Source organism: Ylistrum balloti, unplaced genomic scaffold, assembly GCF_031769215.1.
Source record: "Ylistrum balloti isolate Yb309-2 unplaced genomic scaffold, AGI_CSIRO_Ybal_v1 Utg370450, whole genome shotgun sequence".
Taxonomy (NCBI): domain Eukaryota; kingdom Metazoa; phylum Mollusca; class Bivalvia; order Pectinida; family Pectinidae; genus Ylistrum; species Ylistrum balloti.
Window position 1 is genome coordinate 546,971 of NW_026782299.1, and position 20,949 is coordinate 567,919.

Genomic DNA, 20,949 nt, shown 5'->3' on the forward strand with positions numbered 1-20,949 from the left:
GCTCATTGAACTCACCACTCCCCCTCCACTTACACACACTCAAAACACACATTTATTCGTCAAGCTTGGTGAAAAGGATAGACTACGGATTACCTGGAGAGACCCAAGTCCGTGGAAGGTATCGTACATCAATGACAGTTACGTCTGTGTAATAACAATCTTCTCGTAGAGATATGCACATTGTAAGCACAAGTGGACACAGCTGACCACGTAACTATACACTAGATCTAGTTACTAATAGAAGACGTAATATAACAAACGTTTAATGTCTTCTACAAACTTTTATATAAATTATCTTGATTAAGTTTTTCATATTGGCAAAACATACATAATTTTAAATTCGAATTTGTTCTGATAGATGAGCAGACGAATCGAGAATTGGTAAAACATCACTTTTCTGACGATATACACGTACGTATACAAGGCTTACATCAACAGTACTTGCTGTCTATAGCTAGAATCAGTACGTTTTCTTTTTCTCTCTCGATGATATATATTGCTGATAGATGTGATATATATTGATAGATATTAATGTCAGTTATTGATGATAGATATATGGAGCCTTCCTGAAGATCCCCCAACGATAACCCCAATACACGGAGAACTTCCTGAAGATCCCCCAGCGATAACCCCAATACATAAAGCCTTCATAAAGATCTCCCAACGATAACCCCAATACATGGAGCCTTCCTGAAGATTTCCCAACGATAACCCCCATACATGAAGCCTTCCGAAGATCCCCCAACGATAACCCCAATACATGGAGCCTTTCGAAGATTCCCAGCGATTACCCCAATACATGAAGACTTCCTGAAGATCCCCAAGCGATAACCCCAATACATGAAGCCTTCCTGAAGATCTCCCAGCGATAACCCCAATACATGGAGTCTTCCTAAAGATCTCCCAACGATAGCCCCAATACATGGAGCCTTCCGAAGATCCCCGACGATAACCCCAATACATGGAGTCTTCCTAAAGATCTCCCAACGATAGCCCCAATACATGGAGCCTTCCGAAGATCCCCAACGATAACCCCAATACATGAAGACTTCCTGAAGATCCCCAAGTGATAACCCCAATACATGAAGCCTTCCTGAAAATCTCCCAGCGATAACCCCAATACATGAAGCCTTCCTAAAGATCTCCCAACGATAGCCCCAATACATGGAGCCTTCCGAAGATCCCCAACGATAACCCCAATACATGGAGCCTTTCGAAGATCCCCAGCGATTACCCCAATACATGAAGACTTCCTGAAGATCCCCAAGCGATAACCCCAATACATGAAGCCTTCCTGAAGATCTCTCAGCGATAACCCCAATACATGAAGCCTTCCTAAACATCTCCCAACGATAGCCCCAATACATGGAGCCTTCCGAAGATCCCCAACGATAACCCCAATACACGGAGCCTTCCTAAAGAACCCACAACGATAACCCCAATACATGAAGACTTCCTGAAGATCCCCAAGCGATAACCCCAATACATGAAGCCTTCCTGAAGATCTCCCAGCGATAACCCCAATACATGAAGCCTTCCTAAAGATCTCCCAACGATAGCCCCAATACATGGAGCCTTCCGAAGATCCCCAACGATAACCCCAATACATGGAGTCTTCCTAAAGATCTCCCAACGATAGCCCCAATACATGGAGCCTTCCGAAGATCCCCGACGATAACCCCAATACATGGAGTCTTCCTAAAGATCTCCCAACGATAGCCCCAATACATGGAGCCTTCCGAAGATCCCCAACGATAACCCCAATACATGAAGACTTCCTGAAGATCCCCAAGCGATAACCCCAATACATGAAGCCTTCCTGAAAATCTCCCAGCGATAACCCCAATACATGAAGCCTTCCTAAAGATCTCCCAACGATAGCCCCAATACATGGAGCCTTACCCCAATACCGAAGATCCTTCCTGAAGATCCCCAAGCGATAACCCCAATACATGGAGCCTTCCGAAGATCCCCAACGATAACCCCAATACATGAAGACTTCCTGAAGATCCCCAAGCGATAACCCCAATACATGAAGCCTTCCTGAAGATCTCCCAGCGATAACCCCAATACATGAAGCCTTCCTAAAGATCTCCCAACGATAGCCCCAATACATGGAGCCTTCCGAAGATCCCCAACGATAACCCCAATACATGGAGTCTTCCTAAAGATCTCCCAACGATAGCCCCAATACATGGAGCCTTCCGAAGATCCCCAACGATAACCCCAATACATGGAGCCTTCCTAAAGATCTCCCAACTATAGCCCCAATCCATGGAGCCTTCCGAAGATCCCCTACGATAACCCCAATACATGGAGTCTTCCTAAAGATCTCCCAACGATAGCCCCAATACAGCCTTTAAGATCCCCAACGATAACCCCAATACATGAAGACTTCCTGAAGATCCCCAAGCGATAACCCCAATACATGAAGCCTTCCTGAAGATCTCCCAGCGATAACCCCAATACATGAAGCCTTCCTAAAGATCTCCCAACGATAGCCCCAATACATGGAGCCTTCCGAAGATCCCCAACGATAACCCCAATACATGGAGTCTTCCTAAAGATCTCCCAACGATAACCCCAATACATGAAGACTTCCTGAAGATCCCCAAGCGATAACCCCAATACATGAAGCCTTCCAAGCCTTCTGAAGATCCCCAACGATAACCCCAATACAGAGCCTTCCTGAAGATCTCCCAGCGATAACCCCAATACATGAAGCCTTCAACGAAGATCTCCCAACGATAACCCCAATACATGAAGAGCGATAACCCCAATACATGAAGCCTTCCTAAAGATCTCCCAACGATAACCCCAATACATGAAGCCTTCCTGAAGATCTCCCAACGATAACCCCAATACATGAAGCTGAAGATCTCCCCGATAGCGATAACCCCAATACATGAAGCCCCCTAAAGATCTCCCAACGATAGCCCCAATACATGAAGCCTTCCGAAGATCCCCAACGATAACCCCAATACATGGAGCCTTCCTAAAGATCTCCCAAGATCCCCAATACGATCCGAAGAACGATAACCCCAATACATGGAGCCTTCCGAAGATCCCCAACGATAACCCCAATACATGGAGTCTTCCTAAAGATCCCCAACGATAACCCCAATACATGGAGTCTTCCTAAAGATCTCCCAACGATAACCCCAATACATGAAGACTTCCTGAAGATCCCCAAGCGATAACCCCAATACATGAAGCCTTCCTGAAGATCTCCCAGCGATAACCCCAATACATGAGATCCAATACATGGAAGATCCCAACGATAACCCCCAATACATGAAGCCTTCCGAAGATCCCCAACGATAACCCCAATACATGGAGCCTTCCGAAGATCCCCAACGATAACCCCAATACATGAAGCCTTCCTGAAGATCTCCCAGCGATAACCCCAATACATGAAGCCTTCCTAAAGATCTCCCAACGATAACCCCAATACATGGAGTCTTCCTAAAGATCTCCCAACGATAGCCCCAATACATGGAGCCTTCCGAAGATCCCCAACGATAACCCCAATACATGGAGCCTTCCTGAAGATCTCCCAGCGATAACCCCAATACATGAAGCCTTCCTGAAGATCTCCCAGCGATAACCCCAATACATGAAGCCTTCCTAAAGATCTCCCAACGATAGCCCCAATACATGGAGCCTTCCGAAGATCCCCAACGATAACCCCAATACATGAAGACTTCCTGAAGATCCCCAAGCGATAACCCCAATACATGAAGCCTTCCTGAAGATCTCCCAGCGATAACCCCAATACATGAAGCCTTCCTAAAGATCTCCCAACGATATCCCCAATACATGGAGCCTTCCGAAGATCCCCAACGATAACCCCAATACATGAAGCCTTCCCCCAACGATAACCCCAATACATGAAGATCTGAAGATCCCAGCGATAACCCCAATACATGGAGCCTTCCTAAAGATCTCCCAACGATAACCCCAATACATGGAGCCTTCCGAAGATCCCCAACGATAACCCCAATACAAGCCTTCCTGAAGATCGATTACCCCAATACAATGAAGATAGATCCCCAAGCGATAACCCCAATACATGAAGCCTTCCTGAAGATCTCCCAGCGATAACCCCAATACATGAAGCCTTCCTAAAGATCTCCCAACGATAGCCCCAATACATGGAGCCTTCCGAAGATCCCCAACGATAACCCCAATACATGGAGCCTAAAGATCTCCCCGATAGCCCCAATACATGGAGCCCCGAAGACGATAACCCCAATACATGCCTTCCTAAAGATCTCTTCCTAAAGATCTCCCAACGATAGCCCCAATACATGGAGCCTTCCGAAGATCCCCAACGATAACCCCAATACATGAAGTCTTCCTGAAGATCACCAAACGATAACCCCAATACATGAAGCCTTCCGAAGATCTCCCAAGATAACCCCAACGATAACCCCAATAGCCCCAATACATGGAGCCTTCCGATAACCCCAAAAGAACCCACAACGATAACCCCAATACATGAAGACTTCCTGAAGATCCCCAAGTGATAACCCCAATACATGAAGACTTCCTGAAGATCTCCCAGCCATAACCCCAATACATGAAGCCTTCCTAAAGATCTCCCAACGATAGCCCCAATACATGGAGCCTTCCGAAGATCCCCAACGATAACCCCAATACATGAAGTCTTCCGAAGATCCATCAACGATAACCCCAATACATGGAGCCTTCCTGAAGATCTCCCAGCGATAACCCCAATACATGAAGCCTTCCTGAAGATCCCCCAACAATAACCCCAATACATGGAGCCTTCCTGAAGATCCCCAAGCGATAACCCCAATACATGAAGCCTTCTTGAAGATCCCCCAACGATAACCCCAATACATGAAGCCTTCCTGAAGATCTCCTAACGATAACCCCAATACATGAAGCCTTATTGAAGATCTCCCAACGATAACCCCAATACATGAAGCCTTCCTGAAGATCTCCTAACGATAACCCCAATACATGAAGCCTTACTGAAGATCTCCCAACGATAACCCCAATACATGCAGTTTTCCAAAGATCCCCAACGATAACCCCAATACATGGAGCCTTCCTGATGATCCCGAACGATAACCCCAATACATGGAGCCTTCCTGAAGATCCCCCAACAATAACCCCAATACATGGAGCCTTCCTAAAGAACCCACAACGATAATCCCATTACATGGACCCTTCCAGAAGGTACCCCAACGATAACTTAATGACTGGAGCCTTCCTGAATGGTGCAAACTCATAAAATCAGATAACTGTATATTACGTAATTGCTACGATTACATGTATAACAAATGTATATCTAGTCCAAACTGTAAGAGTTGGGTGTCACTTGTTAAGAACGAGTTATGTTCTCTTGGTATGTATGACCAGTGGTTAAACAGGAGTCTGTTAATATAAAATCTTTTTAGCTGTTACTAAACAAAGAATATCTGATCAACTCCAACATTGTATAAACATTTGGTTGACAAAGTCTCACTACAACTGTACCTGTGTAAGCCTATTCCTGTTAAGTATAATAAACTTTCACCAAAATACGTTGGTCTGCTCATTGTTTAAATGTAGAAACAGGAAGGTATACAAATATTCTTGTGGAACAGCGCACTTGCAAACTTTGTAATTCCGACATTGAGGATGAATTCCATTTTGTACTTAAATGTCCTTTTTATAACAATTTGTAAATATATTAAATCATACTATAGGAGTAATCCCTCCGTTTTCAAATTAGTAGATTTACTTAAAACTCCTAATATAAAAGACTTATGTAACTTGGGAAAGTATTTTTATCATGCTCTCAAACTGCGATCTAGTCTATTGTAATAAACTCACTAAGTTTTTGTATGTAACTATAATTATAGAAACAATGTCTGTCTCTCTCTATTGTATACGATAAATGTTGTATACATGTATTTATGTATTAGAATCCATAAGCTGTATTGCTCCAGATCAATAAAGAATACTATATGTTACCGATAAGTTGTATAACTTAAGGAAATAAACTTGATTTATTGATTGAATAGCCCCCAAAGATAACCTAGTTACTGGGGCCTTCCTGAAGGTCCTCCAATGATAATCCCAATGACTGGAACCTTCCTGAAGATCCCCCGACGATAGCCCCAATAACTGGAGCCTTCCTTAATGTACCCCAATGATAACCTTATTACCGGAGCCTTCCTGAATGCACTCCAACGATAATCTAATGACCGGAGCCTTCCTGAAGGTACCCCAATGATAACCTAATGACCGAAACCTTTCTGAAGGTACCCAATGATAACCTAATGACCGGAGCCTTCCTGAATATACCCCAACGATAATCTAATGACCGGAGCCTTCCTGAATGTACCCCAACGATAACCTAATGACTGGAGCCTTCCTGAATGTTCCCCAACGATAACCTAATGACCGGAGCCTTCCTGAATGTACCCCAACGACAACCTAATGACTGGAGCCTTCCTGAATGTACCCCAACGATAACCTAATGACTGGAGCCTTCCTGAATGTACCCCAAAGATAACCTAATAACTGGAGCCTTCCTTAATGTACCCCAATGATAACCTTATTACCGGAGCCTTTCTGAATGCACTCCAACGATAATCTAATGACCGGAGCCTTCCTGAAGGTACCCCAATGATAACCTAATGACCGAAACCTTTCTGAAGGTACCCCAATGATAACCTAATGACCGGAGCCTTCCTGAATGTACCCCAACGATAATCTAATGACCGGAGCCTTCCTGAATGTACCCCAACGATAACCTAATGACTGGAGCCTTCCTGAATGTACCCCAACGATAACCTAATGACCGGAGCCTTCCTGAATGTACCCCAACGATAACCTAATGACTGGAGCCTTCCTGAATGTACCCCAACGATAACCTAATGACTGGAGCCTTCCTGAATGTACCCCAACGATAACCTAATAACTGGAGCCTTCCTTAATGTACCCCAATGATAACCTTATTACCGGAGCCTTCCTGAATGTACCCCAACGATAATCTAATGACCGGAGCCTTCCTGAAGGTACCCCAATGATAACCTAATGACCGAAACCTTTCTGAAGGTACCCCAATGATAACCTAATGACCGGAGCCTTCCTGAATGTACCCCAAAGATAACCTTATGACCGGAGCCTTCCTGAATGTACCCCAACGATAATCTAATGACCGGAGCCTTCCTGAAGGTACCCCAATGATAACCTAATGACCGAAACCTTTCTGAAGGTACCCCAATGATAACCTAATGACCGGAGCCTTCCTGAATGTACCCCAAAGATAACCTTATGACCGGAGCCTTCCTGAATGTACCCCAACGATAACCTAATGACTGGAGCCTTCCTGAATGTACCCCAACGATAACCTAATGACCGGAGCCTTCCTGAATGTACCCCAACGATAACCTAATGACTGGAGCCTTCCTGAATGTACCCCAACGATAACCTAATGACTGGAGCCTTACTGAAGGTCCTCCAGTGATAAAACCAATAACACCATTACACGTATTGTCATCTCCGGAATGACTGTAAACGAACAAGTATATCATCTGCTGCGTTGTTTCTAAGGTAGAATTGATACAATGAGGAGAGCGATTATCGCTTGTAATGTATAACCTAGAAGAATATTTCACTTCAATACAATATTCAGTAATTACAAAAACGTCATAATGACGGTAAATGTTTACAAAAAGGACTCAATACGACATTAAATATTTATGAAAGGTCAACAAAATAAAGTGTTTAGAAAAAAAATCAATAAAATGTTATATACTAGGAATATAACTACACTACACATTATGAAATGTTTAAAATATTTCAACAGAATTGAAAAGGACTGATAACATATCAAATAAAAATGTTTACTTTCAAAAGATCAATGTAGGAAAGGATCCGTTAATTCTATAGAAGACTGGTAAGCGTCTAAAATCAGTACTCGTTGTGTTTGAAAACAAACGTTAGACTGGAATTCAACACCAACATTGCAATGTCTATTTGAAAAATTGAAAAAAAACAAAAATGTGAGTTAGTATATCTCGAACTCTACACCAGAGAGAGAATGTGAAACGGTATCTAGTAATCTACACCAAAGAGAGAATGAGAAACAGTATCTCGTACTCCACACCAAAGAGAGAATGTGAAACAGTGACTAATACTCCACATCAAAGAGAGAATGTGAAACAGTGTCTAATGCTCCACATCAAAGAGAGAATGTGAAACAGTGTCTAGTACTCCACACCAAAGAGAGAACGTGAAACAGTGTCTAGTACTCCACACCAAAGAGAGAATGTGAAACGGTATCTAGTAATCTACACCAAAGAGAGAATGAAACAGTATCTCGTACTCCACACCAAAGAGAGAATGTGAAACATTGTCTAGTACTCCACACCAAAGAGAGAACGTGAAACAGTGTCTAGTACTCCACACCAAAGAGAGAATGTGAAACAGTGTCTAGATCTCCACACCAAAGAGAGAATGTGAAACAGTGTTTAGTACTCCACACCAAAGAGAGAACGTGAAACAGTGTCTAGTACTCCACACCAAAGAGAGAATGTGAAACAGTGTCTAGATCTCCACACCAAAGAGAGAATGTGAAACAGTGTTTAGTACTCCACACCAAAGAGAGAATGTAAAACATTGTCTAGGTCTCCACATCAAAGAGAGAATGTGAAACAGTGTCTAGTACTCCACATCAAAGAGAGAATGTGAAACAGTGTCTAGTACTCCACATCAAAGAGAGAATGTGAAACAGTGTCTAGTACTCCACATCAAAGAGAGAACGTGAAACAGTGTCTAGTACTCCACATCAAAGAGAGAATGTGAAACAGTGTCTAGGTCTCCACATCAAAGAGAGAATGTGAATTGGTATCTAGTACTCCACACCAAAGAGAGAATGTGAATCAGTATATATCGAACTCCACACCAAAGAGAGAATGTGAATTAGTATATCTCGACATTGCATATCAATTTCTTTAGAGTTTATTTTGTTTTGTTACCGTCTTGTAATTCTTATTTCCATGTAGAAAGAAAAATCCAATACTTTTATCAATGTAACCAATTAATTGATTCTTGTACTATTGTTAAAAAATGTATGCATGAAATGAAGTTTTATCTGAACAAGCTACTCCTGTAAATGGTATCGATATACTGAGGACATTGACCATATACGTTGGTTGTTATAACAAATACTGATTGTTTTCGATAAATCATTTAAATTGTTCAAATTTCATGAAATCAGATTCCTCCTATTGAGAGTTTCGAATTAGGTAGATGATTTTCGGAAAGTTATCCACCGAAAAAGAGACACGTAAGTGGATTAGAAGACTTGACGGCATTGCCTGAAGATAGTCGAAGGAGGTATAGTTTCATATAATAGCAAATAATAATAATAATAATAATGATAATGATGATAATAATAATAATAATAATAATAATAATAATAATAATAATAATAATAAAAACCGAAATGTTCTACAAATTATTTACATAACGAACGTAAATTGTGGGTGCTAGTATATCATAATATAAAAAAAAATATTTTCACCCATATGTCACATGTGTATTGCTGTTTTAATATCGATGAATTGTAAAATCATTTGATTAATTTTCGGTATTCTTCAGTTCTCAAAAGCCACTCCAATATGACATTTTTACTCTCAAAATTTCATTTTGACCAGGGAAGATGAGACATACTTGTCTGATATACAGTATTTGTCTGCATATACATGTAAATGACTAAAAACTAAATTTAAAATGTAGTCTTTCTCGACAGTCTTGACATTTGTTAAAAAAATACACACACGTGAATATACATAAAAATATCAGAAAAAAATTACATATCCTATTTGGCAGACATATATCAGTACAACAATGTAATTTTATTCCAGGTTTGCAACGAATAGCACTTGTAAAAACACAAAAGGAGCAGTTCCTAAGCCTACCTAATAAATTTTCAGTGTTTCTGCACCGTGAGTAAAATCTGGAAGATATTTTGTAAATGATGGCCTATTTTGAAGTAGCATTTATATGATCTACCAATTTATCAAATCCAGTTTAAGTAGGACATTTAATTTTGTGTAACTGATCTGAACGAAAAAAATGAAAAAAAAAAAAAAAATAGTGAAATATTCACGATGCCGTCGTCATCTGAAAATAAATCTCGCTTTCTCTTTATTTTGTAGCAGACGAGACAAAAAGCTGATTTTTATGTGGGTACAACCCGATTTGCATGAAAGGAATGTTTTTCTTCCGTTCTCTTGATGAATTAACGTATATACGTTACTGAATCACGTGTGTACACCATAATAATTTTTAATTACTACATGCTACCTGAAAATACTTAGATTACTTCCCCTGGGAAGGCGTATGAATATTTCCTTGGTCTTGGTTACCATAAACATATTTGCTAATTGTTATGTCAAAATTATCATTTATCAAATATTAGAAAATAGATATCGCATACCTTGAACTAAACGGTATCATGAACAAATGCAACTTTTGATGTCAAATACAAACTGTCACTGCATTAAGGCACAGAACTATACCGCTAACAGGTGCTTTTGGGGAAGGATATTGTGTACATGCTGTGAGTGCTACGTTCATCAACAACGATGTAAAACGTGATTCAGTATGCTGCAGCTTCCTGAATTGATTATCTGATAAACTATTATGTTTTGATTCTCAATAATTGACTTTCACTCAAGATGACATCCTCGGACGCAGTGGTCAAAGGCGTCGCCAGAAAATTGTAAGTCAATTATACACTGCCTAGGTGTCCGCCAGCATACCGTATAGGCCTAATGTGTCTGTATTGTTGACAACTTGTGAAGAGATGTGATTGTCATTTTGTCATGTGTCAGCTCAATGTGTTTTGTACTGTTAACATTTTACATGATTGATTTTGAAATATTATAGATAGTAATGCTAATGAACGCTAATAAATGACAACTGTTGAATAATGAAGCGGTTAGTTTATTTCCAAGGTACGGTACATACAATGTACAAGTCTTACAAATTTTCTTCTTTAATAACTCGTTTATAAACACGCTTATCTTTGATTCTTATCGACGCATAAATGCATCAAAACCTGCTAAAGGCACATGCATTGTTTTATATTGTTTATCGATGTTGCCAAACATTAACATACAAACTTGTGTACATAGTATGTACATGTATTTAAACAGTATCACATTTACATGTATATATACATTGCAGACTGGCATTGTTCAGATGGATTGTTTTGTAAACGACATGTATAGAAGGAGATTTACAAAATATAGATAGACATAAATCTTTGCTTCAAAATGCTTTCAAATGTTATCTTCATAAAAGGAAATGATGATTCTAGTTATCCTTATATCAAATAAATAAACCAATAAAGCTTATATTAGTTTAAAAAGCGGTCTGAGGTAAATTTTTTTTATGTGTCATTTCAGAAAATACTACTTTGACATAAAACGATTGGAAGATGGCTTTGACTTATCGGGAGTAAACAGTCCACAGTTGGACCACCCACCTCTGAAATCGGTAAGTACCTACAGAATTTATTGGTAGCACTCTCCTTGAAAATTTGGATTTGAAAATTAAATTCAATCCCCAAAAATATGTGTCAGAGCTTCTTTTATAGAGACGTAAACAATGATACATGTGTTTTTGGATAACTTAGTTAAGAAATGTTTCGACCTTTAAAATGTTTTTTCATTAAGAATATATACAATGTATAATATAGGGAAGAAATTCTTTCAGTAATAGTTCTTCCAACAAAATTGTCAAAACAAATTTAGAGTAGCTTAAAAAATATGATGTTGAAGTGGAAATACTGGCATTATATTACACTTTATCGAGAGAGCAATGCTTCATATTGGGTGGATTTGAGTGTTCATGAATGCTTCCAGCAAGTGTTAGATTATGTACCATGTGGTGTATTGATTTTGTTCAATGAAATATCTTTGTTGGTATAAAACCATTGCTGAAGTATAATAGATGGTCAACTTAAAAAAAGTTTACCCAAAGTAAAGTTTAAAAAAAATCTTAGTTACAGTAATGTCAGTTTGTGTAATCCTCAAATAAAGTATTAAGATAATCTTAGTTACAGTAAAATCAATTTGAGTTAACCTAAAAAAAAAGTATTAAGATATTCTTAGTTAGAGTAATGTCGATTTGAGTTCACCTGAAATAAAGTATTAAATAATCTTAGTTAGAGCGATGTAATTATTAGTTTCCAGTTTCAACATTGACGATAAGCCAAATGTTTTATATTCCTTACAATTAGCTACTGCCAGCTTTATAATAGAATTAAAATAAATGATATTAAATATTGATTAGAATTTATAGTAAACCAATGTCAAAATTAATCAGCCTGATTTGATATATTGATATGCTTACTTGATAGTTGTAATGATGTATCGTTTAGAATATTATTCATTTCTTTTATTCTCGTCTCTTATTAAAGATATTTTCTACATGTTGGCAATTTACTTGTCAAAACAAGTTACATCTTTACATGTTATGATCCCACAAAGAAGGTCTTTTAAACATCTGTTTTTTTGGTATTGCTATTTGATCTTATTCACCATCACACTTTAGAGAATGTGTACAGGGAGTCTAAAGCAGCCTGTTTGGATCTCCCTAGTAACCCTCCTGCGTGGTCAGCTTAATTATATATAATGTGTACAGCTACATAGTGTACAAAACTGTTATATATGTAACCTGAGATTTTCTTGTGATTTGTTGATAGTTCCTGTATAGTATTCAAGTGTTTAGGAGCTGTAGTTACCTATAATGAGCTAACCAGGTGTCTAGTAGCTGTAGTTACCTATAATGAGCTAACCAGGTGTCTAGTAGCTGTAGTTACCTATAATGAGCTAACCAGGTGTCTAGTAGCTGTAGTTACCTATAATGAGCTAACCAGGTGTCTAGTAGCTGTAGTGACGTATCATGAGCTAACCAGGTGTCTAGTAGCTGTAGTGACTTATCTTGAGCTGACTAGGTGTCTAGGAGCTGTAGTTACCTATAACAAAATAACCAGGTGTTTAGGAGATGTATTTACCTATAACAAAAGAACCAGGTGTCTAGGAGATGTATTTACCTATAACAAAAGAACCAGGTGTCTAGGAGATGTATTTACCTATAACAAAAGAACCAGGTGTCTAGGAGATGTATTTACTTATAACAAAATAACCAGGTGTCTAGGAGCTGTAGTTACCTCTAACAAAAGAACCAGGTGTCTAGGAGATGTATTTACCTATAACAAAAGAACCAGGTGTTTAGGAGATGTATTTACCTATAACAAAGGAACCAGGTGTTTAGGAGATGTATTTACCTATAACAAAAGAACCAGGTGTCTAGGAGATGTATTTACTTATAACAAAATAACCAGGTGTCTAGGAGCTGTAGTTACCTCTAACAAAAGAACCAGGTGTCTAGGAGATGTATTTACCTATAACAAAAGAACCAGGTGTTTAGGAGATGTATTTACCTATAACAAAGGAACCAGGTGTTTAGGAGATGTATTTACCTATAACAAAAGAACCAGGTGTCTAGGAGATGTAGTTACCTATAACAAAATAACCAGGTGTCTAGGAGATGTAGTTTCCTGTAAATACTATGGCCTCTTGGGAGGATCAGTGGCAGCTCAACCTTAACAAAGCTTTTTAGCGCCATGGCAACCTCCATGTGTGATGGGGAATACTACTACAAACATATGAAAGCACATAAATAATTCATGTTACCTTTAGGCTCGTAGAATCAGATCAAAATGCCAAACATCACTACAACAGGGTTTATAGACTAAGCTATATACCTTTACAACCATACAGGTAGCCAGTGTTTAACAATGCTCTGTCTGACACAATAGTAAATGAATTAAAGGAAGTTCAGATGTAAAGTAATTTATCACATCTCAATCCTGTCAACAGCATTAAAAGATAGTATATATTTTTCATTCGTTTTCAAGGTAAAATTGTCCTAAAGCCACATCTGGCCTGAAGTATGGGAATTGTACACTAGTAAAATCTAGGTCTGGTGATATCATTTAATTCTGTATGTCCTGATTAGCAATAAAATTCTGGAGGTGTTGTAGTTATTGCTTGTATTCAGTGTATAAATGCTACTACATGCTGTTAACATACATATATCATTACAATATGTGACATGTTATTGGGATACCACAAAATATGTGTCTGTTTGTCTGTGTTTGCATGATACACTCGACCAGGTGGAACCATCCTAGCTAATTTTAGATTGTGTGTAATCAATAGGTTGATAGAGGAGACATAAGCAACAACAACAGGGATAATCAATACTGATACGTTTGATGTGTGATTCCTACACTTCATTACACTGTACAAGGTCTTGCTGTCACTTCATACAGTTTTTACAATCCTGTTACCAGTGTAATAATATTCAATACATTATTTTTGTAAAGACGTGTAATATATATAAATTAGTATAACATCATGATGTCATAATTACTTGATGTCATTGTGATGTCATAACTACTTGGTGTCATTATGATGTCATAATTTCTTGGTTTTATTGTGATGTCATGACAACTTGGTGTCATTGTGATGTCATAACAACTTGGTTTCATTATGATGTCATAATTTCTTGGTTTTATTGTGATGTCATGACAACTTGGTGTCATTGTGATATCACCAAGGAGATATGGAGTGAGAAAATGACAAACTAAAAATGCTGGTTTTATGATTGTTTACAAAAGTATCTTAAGTTGAATGACAAAACTAAATCATTCCTTTCCATTTCAAATGGAATTTATGAAATTTTCTAAAAAATGTTCCTTTTGCTTCACCAGAGGTTTGATAAAATAACAAATTCTAAAACTCGCCATTAATCTTATTTGAATAGAAACTTGTGTAAGATTCTCGGTGTAGTGATTTTTTGGACTCAACTTTTCCTGAGGGTTTCACTCAAATATTTAGAATTCACAATATCTCTCAGTATTGGGGAGTCATCAACTATTCGCCAGTAAAAATACTACAAAAATTACTACATATACGGTACAGTGTAGTTAGAACAGTAATCTAAACACTGTCTTATAATTTGTCAGATAAAGCTTAATTAATGAACGGTTAATTAGACTGATGTAGATACATAAGACATAATGTACATGCAGTATACAAGTAAATATTATCATGAAAGTTTGATGATGACAGACTGATGGCACAGGAAATCAATCTTGTGATCTTTGTTGATTTGTCAAAATATTGATTAACATTAAGGTGAATATTTCATTGATAATGAATTCCCGCTTGTTGATTACATCATTATGTTGACAACTGCTTACATACCCACATCTTACACTACAGCTGTGTTTATACTCAATGTACATTTTGTAACTAGGAAGCCATGACAGAGCAGGAGGCTTTATCATAGATCATGCTTTATTTCAAGACTATAAAGGATTTCAGAAGTGGTTGGGGAAATGATTAAATCACATGTGAACAGGCTAATATTTTCAGTGATATTGATACAACTCTCAGGTTTTTAACTATTGAAAATATGTATTATTTGTTTTCCAAGCGAGCAACACTTCAGTATGATGGCCTTCATGACCGAGCCCTCAAGCACTATTTCAGCCTGCCTGAAGTGCGCTGTAAGCTAACCAACATGGGACCGGTAAGTCACGTTGTTCTCTGCTTGTCACATGTAGTTGTCTAATTCCTAAATCGTCTGCTGTATAAGAAAATCTATAGACAACACTAACTTTTTTGTTTAGGGAACTATTACAAAGTGAATTTCATTTGTCGTTTACTTCAAAGAGTTGAAAAAATTCCATATGATAATATCCTAAAGACAATAACATTGGCTGTCTTTTTCTTTTGAAGAAATTCTTATTCTTCTTAATTTTGGCAAAATTATCTTTTTGGAAACTTAAGTGAAATGTACATTTTCAGACATTCTGTTCTTTTTACAACACAGATTTAATTTTCATTATGTTTTTGACACAATTAGCTTCAATTTTTTACCAGGAAATATGCAGTTTCTTTCATGATTGATTTTTTTTACGATACAATTTAACTTTTAATTGATGATAGAAGTTCACTTTTTTGCATTTTATTTTGGCAATAGAAGAAAAGTTTGATTACCATAGACTTATTAAGGCTGCATATTTGAATTTCTCTCTACAGAAGAAAAGCAAGACAACGGTAATAGTTTGATTTTGTTGTGATTTATAGTGAGACTCCTAATGTAACATAGACCTACTGAAGCTTATAGTGAGGCTCCTAATGTAACATAGACCTACTGAAGCTTATAGTGAGGCTCCTAATGTAACATAGACCTACTGAAGCTTATAGTGAGGCTGCTAATGTAACATAGACCTACTGAAGCTTATAGTGAGGCTCCTAATGTAACATAGACCTACTGAAGCTGTGTGATTTATAGTGAGGCTCCTAATGTAACATAGACCTACTGAAGCTGTGTGATTTATAGTGAGACTGTTAATGTAACATAGACCTACTGAAGCTGTGTGATTTATAGTGAGACTGTTAATGTAACATAGACCTACTGAAGCTGTGTGATTTATAGTGAGACTGCTGTGTGATTTATAGTGAGGCTGAGACTGACCTACAAATGTAACATAGACCTACTGAAGCTGTGTGATTTATAGTGAGGCTGTTAATGTAACATAGACCTACTGAAGCTTATAGTGAGACTGTTAATGTAACATAGACCTACTGAAGCTTATAGTGAGGCTCGTAATGTAACATAGACCTACTGAAGCTGTGTGATTTATAGTGAGACTGTTAATGTAACATAGACCTACTGAAGCTGTGTGATTTATAGTGAGGCTCCTAATGTAACATAGACCTACTGAAGCTGTGTGATTTATAGTGAGACTGTTAATGTAACATAGACCTACTGAAGCTTATAGTGAGACTGTTAATGTAACATAGACCTACTGAAGCTGTGTGATTTATAGTGAGGCTCCTAATGTAACATAGACCTACTGAAGCTGTGTGATTTATAGTGAGACTGTTAATGTAACATAGACCTACTGAAGCTTATAGTGAGACTGTTAATGTAACATAGACCTACTGAAGCTGTGTGATTTATAGTGAGGCTCCTAATGTAACATAGACCTACTGAAGCTGTTAGATTTTACATATCCTTTGCCTGTCAGGTGTGATTAGGTTAGTGTGACCTACATTGCTATTTTTGGTTATTTCACATTGCTAAAATCTATCTGGTTTGCCATTCACTTAAGTTTCCATGTATTTCATTGCTTTAACAGATAATTTGCTCCAATCTTTGATTATCTGTGTCTTATGTAGTAGATTAACAGCTGAACATTTTACCTGTTTGGTGACAAGTATCTAGTACCTAGGTAATCAATGTACTTACTTACTGTATGTTTAAGGTTATCAAGGCATTTACCTGTATGTAGCAGGTAATCTCATAAATCAAGATAATTATCTCAATTACAATTTCAGCTTATTTCCCTAAGTTGTACAACTTATTGGATAAATACAGGTAAAAGGACAAAGGCACTCACACACTTACCATCACTATATCATCATTCATAATGCTGATATAATATTTTAGGAGGAAACCACGAAAATACTAATTAAATTGTGACAATAGGTAGTAGATACCTTCCTAAATTTTGAAGTTCCTTTATTTTTTGACATTGAGTAACCTAATGAATTTAAACATACTAGGCTTGTTAAAATAATATGGCTGTATCAAATTGGTACAAATATCTGCATAACACTTACATTTAACAATAAGATAATATTGGTCTTCTGTATCATTCTCATTACATAAAATACACTTTCTTTCTTCCCTGTATGTCCCTGTATTACCCATGTTCAATTGCTAAATCATGTGCAGATAAACAGATCTTAGAAATAAGTTTCTGAAAATTAGAATAAACTGGCTTAATTATCTGTACATATCAAGACATTTACCTGTACATGTCAAGTAATCAAGACATTTACCTGTACATGTCAAGTAATCAAGACATTTACCTGTACATGTCCGGTAATCAAGTCATTTACTTGTACATGTCAGGTAATCAATACATTTACCTGTACATGTCAAGTAATCAAGACATTTACCTGTACCTGTCTGGTAATCAAGTCATTTACCTGTACATGTCAAGTAATCAAGACATTTACCTGTACATGTCCGGTAATCAAGTCATTTACCTGTACATGTCAGGTTATCAAGACATTTACCTGTACATGTCCGGTAATCAAGTCATTTACCTGTACATGTCAGGTTATCAAGACATTTACCTGTACATGTCAGGTAAATTAGTTATCAAAGTATTTACCTGTGTGTGTCAGATATTGTAGTAAACATACTTAACTTGGCGTAAATCATGACTATGATAAATTCACTCAGCCAAAATAATTACTATGTTTACAGTATATAGAAACTGCACCTAGTAAAAGCATATCTTAGCTCAATATTTTCAATGTGAAAAGTAATAAAATATTTGCATTGACAGAAAACTTGTAATCAAGATAACTCTCTGTATATCAGTAACCAGATCATCCTACTCTCTGTCTGATTACTAGGTAACCAACATATTTATCTGTACATGTCGGGTAGCAAGGTAATTACATGTAAAAACCTGTGCTAGTCACGTCACAATATGATTATTTAAATGTGAAATTCTATTCAAGGCATTTAAATCATGAAAAGGCATAAAGTCACAGTTCCTTCTGTGGATTACACATTGTAACTTATAAATAGGAAATTGGAGATTACTAGTATTTACGAAAAAAGACAAAATGCATAATCTGCTCTCTGAAATTTTTGTGAAATTAGGAAAATAAACACAAGTAATGGAAAGAAATAAAACAACAGATTGAATATTCTCCCAGATTAAATTCCATTAACATCCTTTTAAATTCTTATCTAGCTAATTAAGATAAAGTCGCCTTTAGAACTTTAGAAATTACCTTTTATTAGTAGATAATAGATAGTAAAATACAATCTCTGTCACTCAACTGACAGGCCATAATAGTGGACGTAAAATCTGTTAAATAAATTAATGAATAAGTTGATGGAGCATGTTTCTTTGGTTAAGTTTGGAATTGTCATGCTGGAAAATCAGGTTCAGTTCCTGTTCATTTTCTTGTTCTGTCATTGTATTCCTTGTATTTGACAGGGTGACGGACTACACAGAGAAGAGAAAGTTAGACGGAAGTTGAAGCGAAGGATGAACAGATATGATTATAAAGTATGTTATCTTCACTCCTCTCTCAGTTTTACTATAGCTCTCTTCTGGTTTTAACTTTCTGTATGTATGTGTACCTCAGTATGTAACTGTGTCTCTGTATGTATGTGTGTCTCAGTATGTAACTGTGTCACTGTATGTATGTGTGTCTCAGTATGTAACAGCGTTTCTGTATGTAACTGTGTCTCTGTATGTAACTGTGTCCCTGTATGTAACTGTGTCTCTGTATGTAACTGTGTCTCTGTATGTATGTGTGTCTCAGTATGTAACCGTGTCTCAGTATGTAACGTCTCTGTATGTAACTGTGTCCCTGTATGTAACTGTGTCTCTGTATGTAACTGTGTCTCTGTATGTATGTGTGTCTCAGTATGTAACGGTGTCTCAGTATGTAACGTCTCTGTATGTAACTGTGTCCCTGTATGTAACTGTGTCTCTGTATGTATGTGTGTCTCAGTATGTAACGGTGTCTCTGTATGTAACTGTGTCTCTGTATGTATGTGTGTCTCAGTATGTAACTGTGTCTCAGTATGTAACTGTGTCTCTGTATGTAACTGTGTCTCTGTATGTATGTGTGTCTCAGTATGTAACTGTGTCTCAGTAGGTATGTGTGTCTCAGTACGTGACAGTGTTTCTGTATGTAACTGTGTCTCTGTATGTAACTGTGTCTATGTAACTTTGTCTGTGTGACAATTTGTCTCAAAATGTAACTGTCTCTCTGTATACCTGTATATCTATGTAACTGTGTCTCTCAATGTATCTATGTCTCTTTGACTGTGTCTCTGTATGTGACTGTGTCTCTCATTGTAGTTGTGTCTTTGTTATTGTATCTCTATGTAATTGTGTCCTGCAATGTAGGTATCTCTCTAGGATACTGTATCTCTCAATGTAACTTTGTCTCTCTGTGTAACTGTCTGTCTGTTACTGTGTCTCTCTGTAACTGTGCCTGTCTATGTAACTTTGCCTCCGTAACTCTCTCAATGTAACTGTGTCTCTCTATGTAACTGTGCCTAAACGCAACAGTGTTGCTATGTAGCTATGTCTTTCTGTGTAACTGGCTGTATGTAGCTGTGTCTTTCTGTGTAACTGGCTGTATGTAGCTGTGTCTTTCTGTGTAACTGGCTGTATGTAGCTGTGTCTTTCTGTGTAACTGGCTGTATGTAGCTGTGTCTTTCTGTGTAACTGGCTATATGAACCTGTGTCTTTCTGTGTAACTGGTTTATGTAGCTGTGTCTTTCTGTGTAACTGGTTTATGTAGCTGTGTCTTTCTGTGTAACTGACTGTATGAACCTGTGTCTTTCTGTGTAACTGGCTGTATGTAGCTGTGTCTTTCTGTGTAACTGGTTTATGTAGCTGTGTCTTTCTGTGTAACTGGCTGTATGTAGCTGTGTCTTTCTGTGTAACTGGTTTATGTAGCTGTGTCTTTCTGTGTAACTGGCTGTATGTAGCTGTGTCTTTCTGTGTAACTGGCTGTATGTAGATGTGTCTTTCTGTGTAACTGGCTGTATGTAGCTGTGTCTTTCTGTGTAACTGGCTGTATGTGTAGCTGTGTCTTTCTGTGTAACTGGCTATATGAACCTGTGTCTTTCTGTGTAACTGGCTGTATGTAGCTGTGTCTTTCTGTGTAACTGGCTGTATGTAGCTGTGTCTTTCTGTGTAACTGGCTGTATGTAGCTGTGTCTTTCTGTGTAACTGGCTGTATGAACCTGTGTCTTTCTGTGTAACTGGCTGTATGT

At 37.7% G+C, this 20,949-nt stretch overlaps 1 protein-coding gene across 1 annotated transcript in view; it reads left to right on the top strand.

The window, feature by feature from the left end:
- Window positions 1-10,709: 10,709 nt before the first annotated feature.
- LOC132554929 (uncharacterized) overlaps window positions 10,710-20,949 on the top strand; it is a 44,054-nt gene continuing 33,814 nt past the window's right edge. The window contains exons 1-4 of the mRNA XM_060219258.1: window positions 10,710-10,753; window positions 11,442-11,532; window positions 15,547-15,642; window positions 19,148-19,219. Coding sequence (XP_060075241.1) covers window positions 10,710-10,753; window positions 11,442-11,532; window positions 15,547-15,642; window positions 19,148-19,219 — 303 coding nt within the window. The remainder of the gene's footprint in view (window positions 10,754-11,441; window positions 11,533-15,546; window positions 15,643-19,147; window positions 19,220-20,949) is intronic.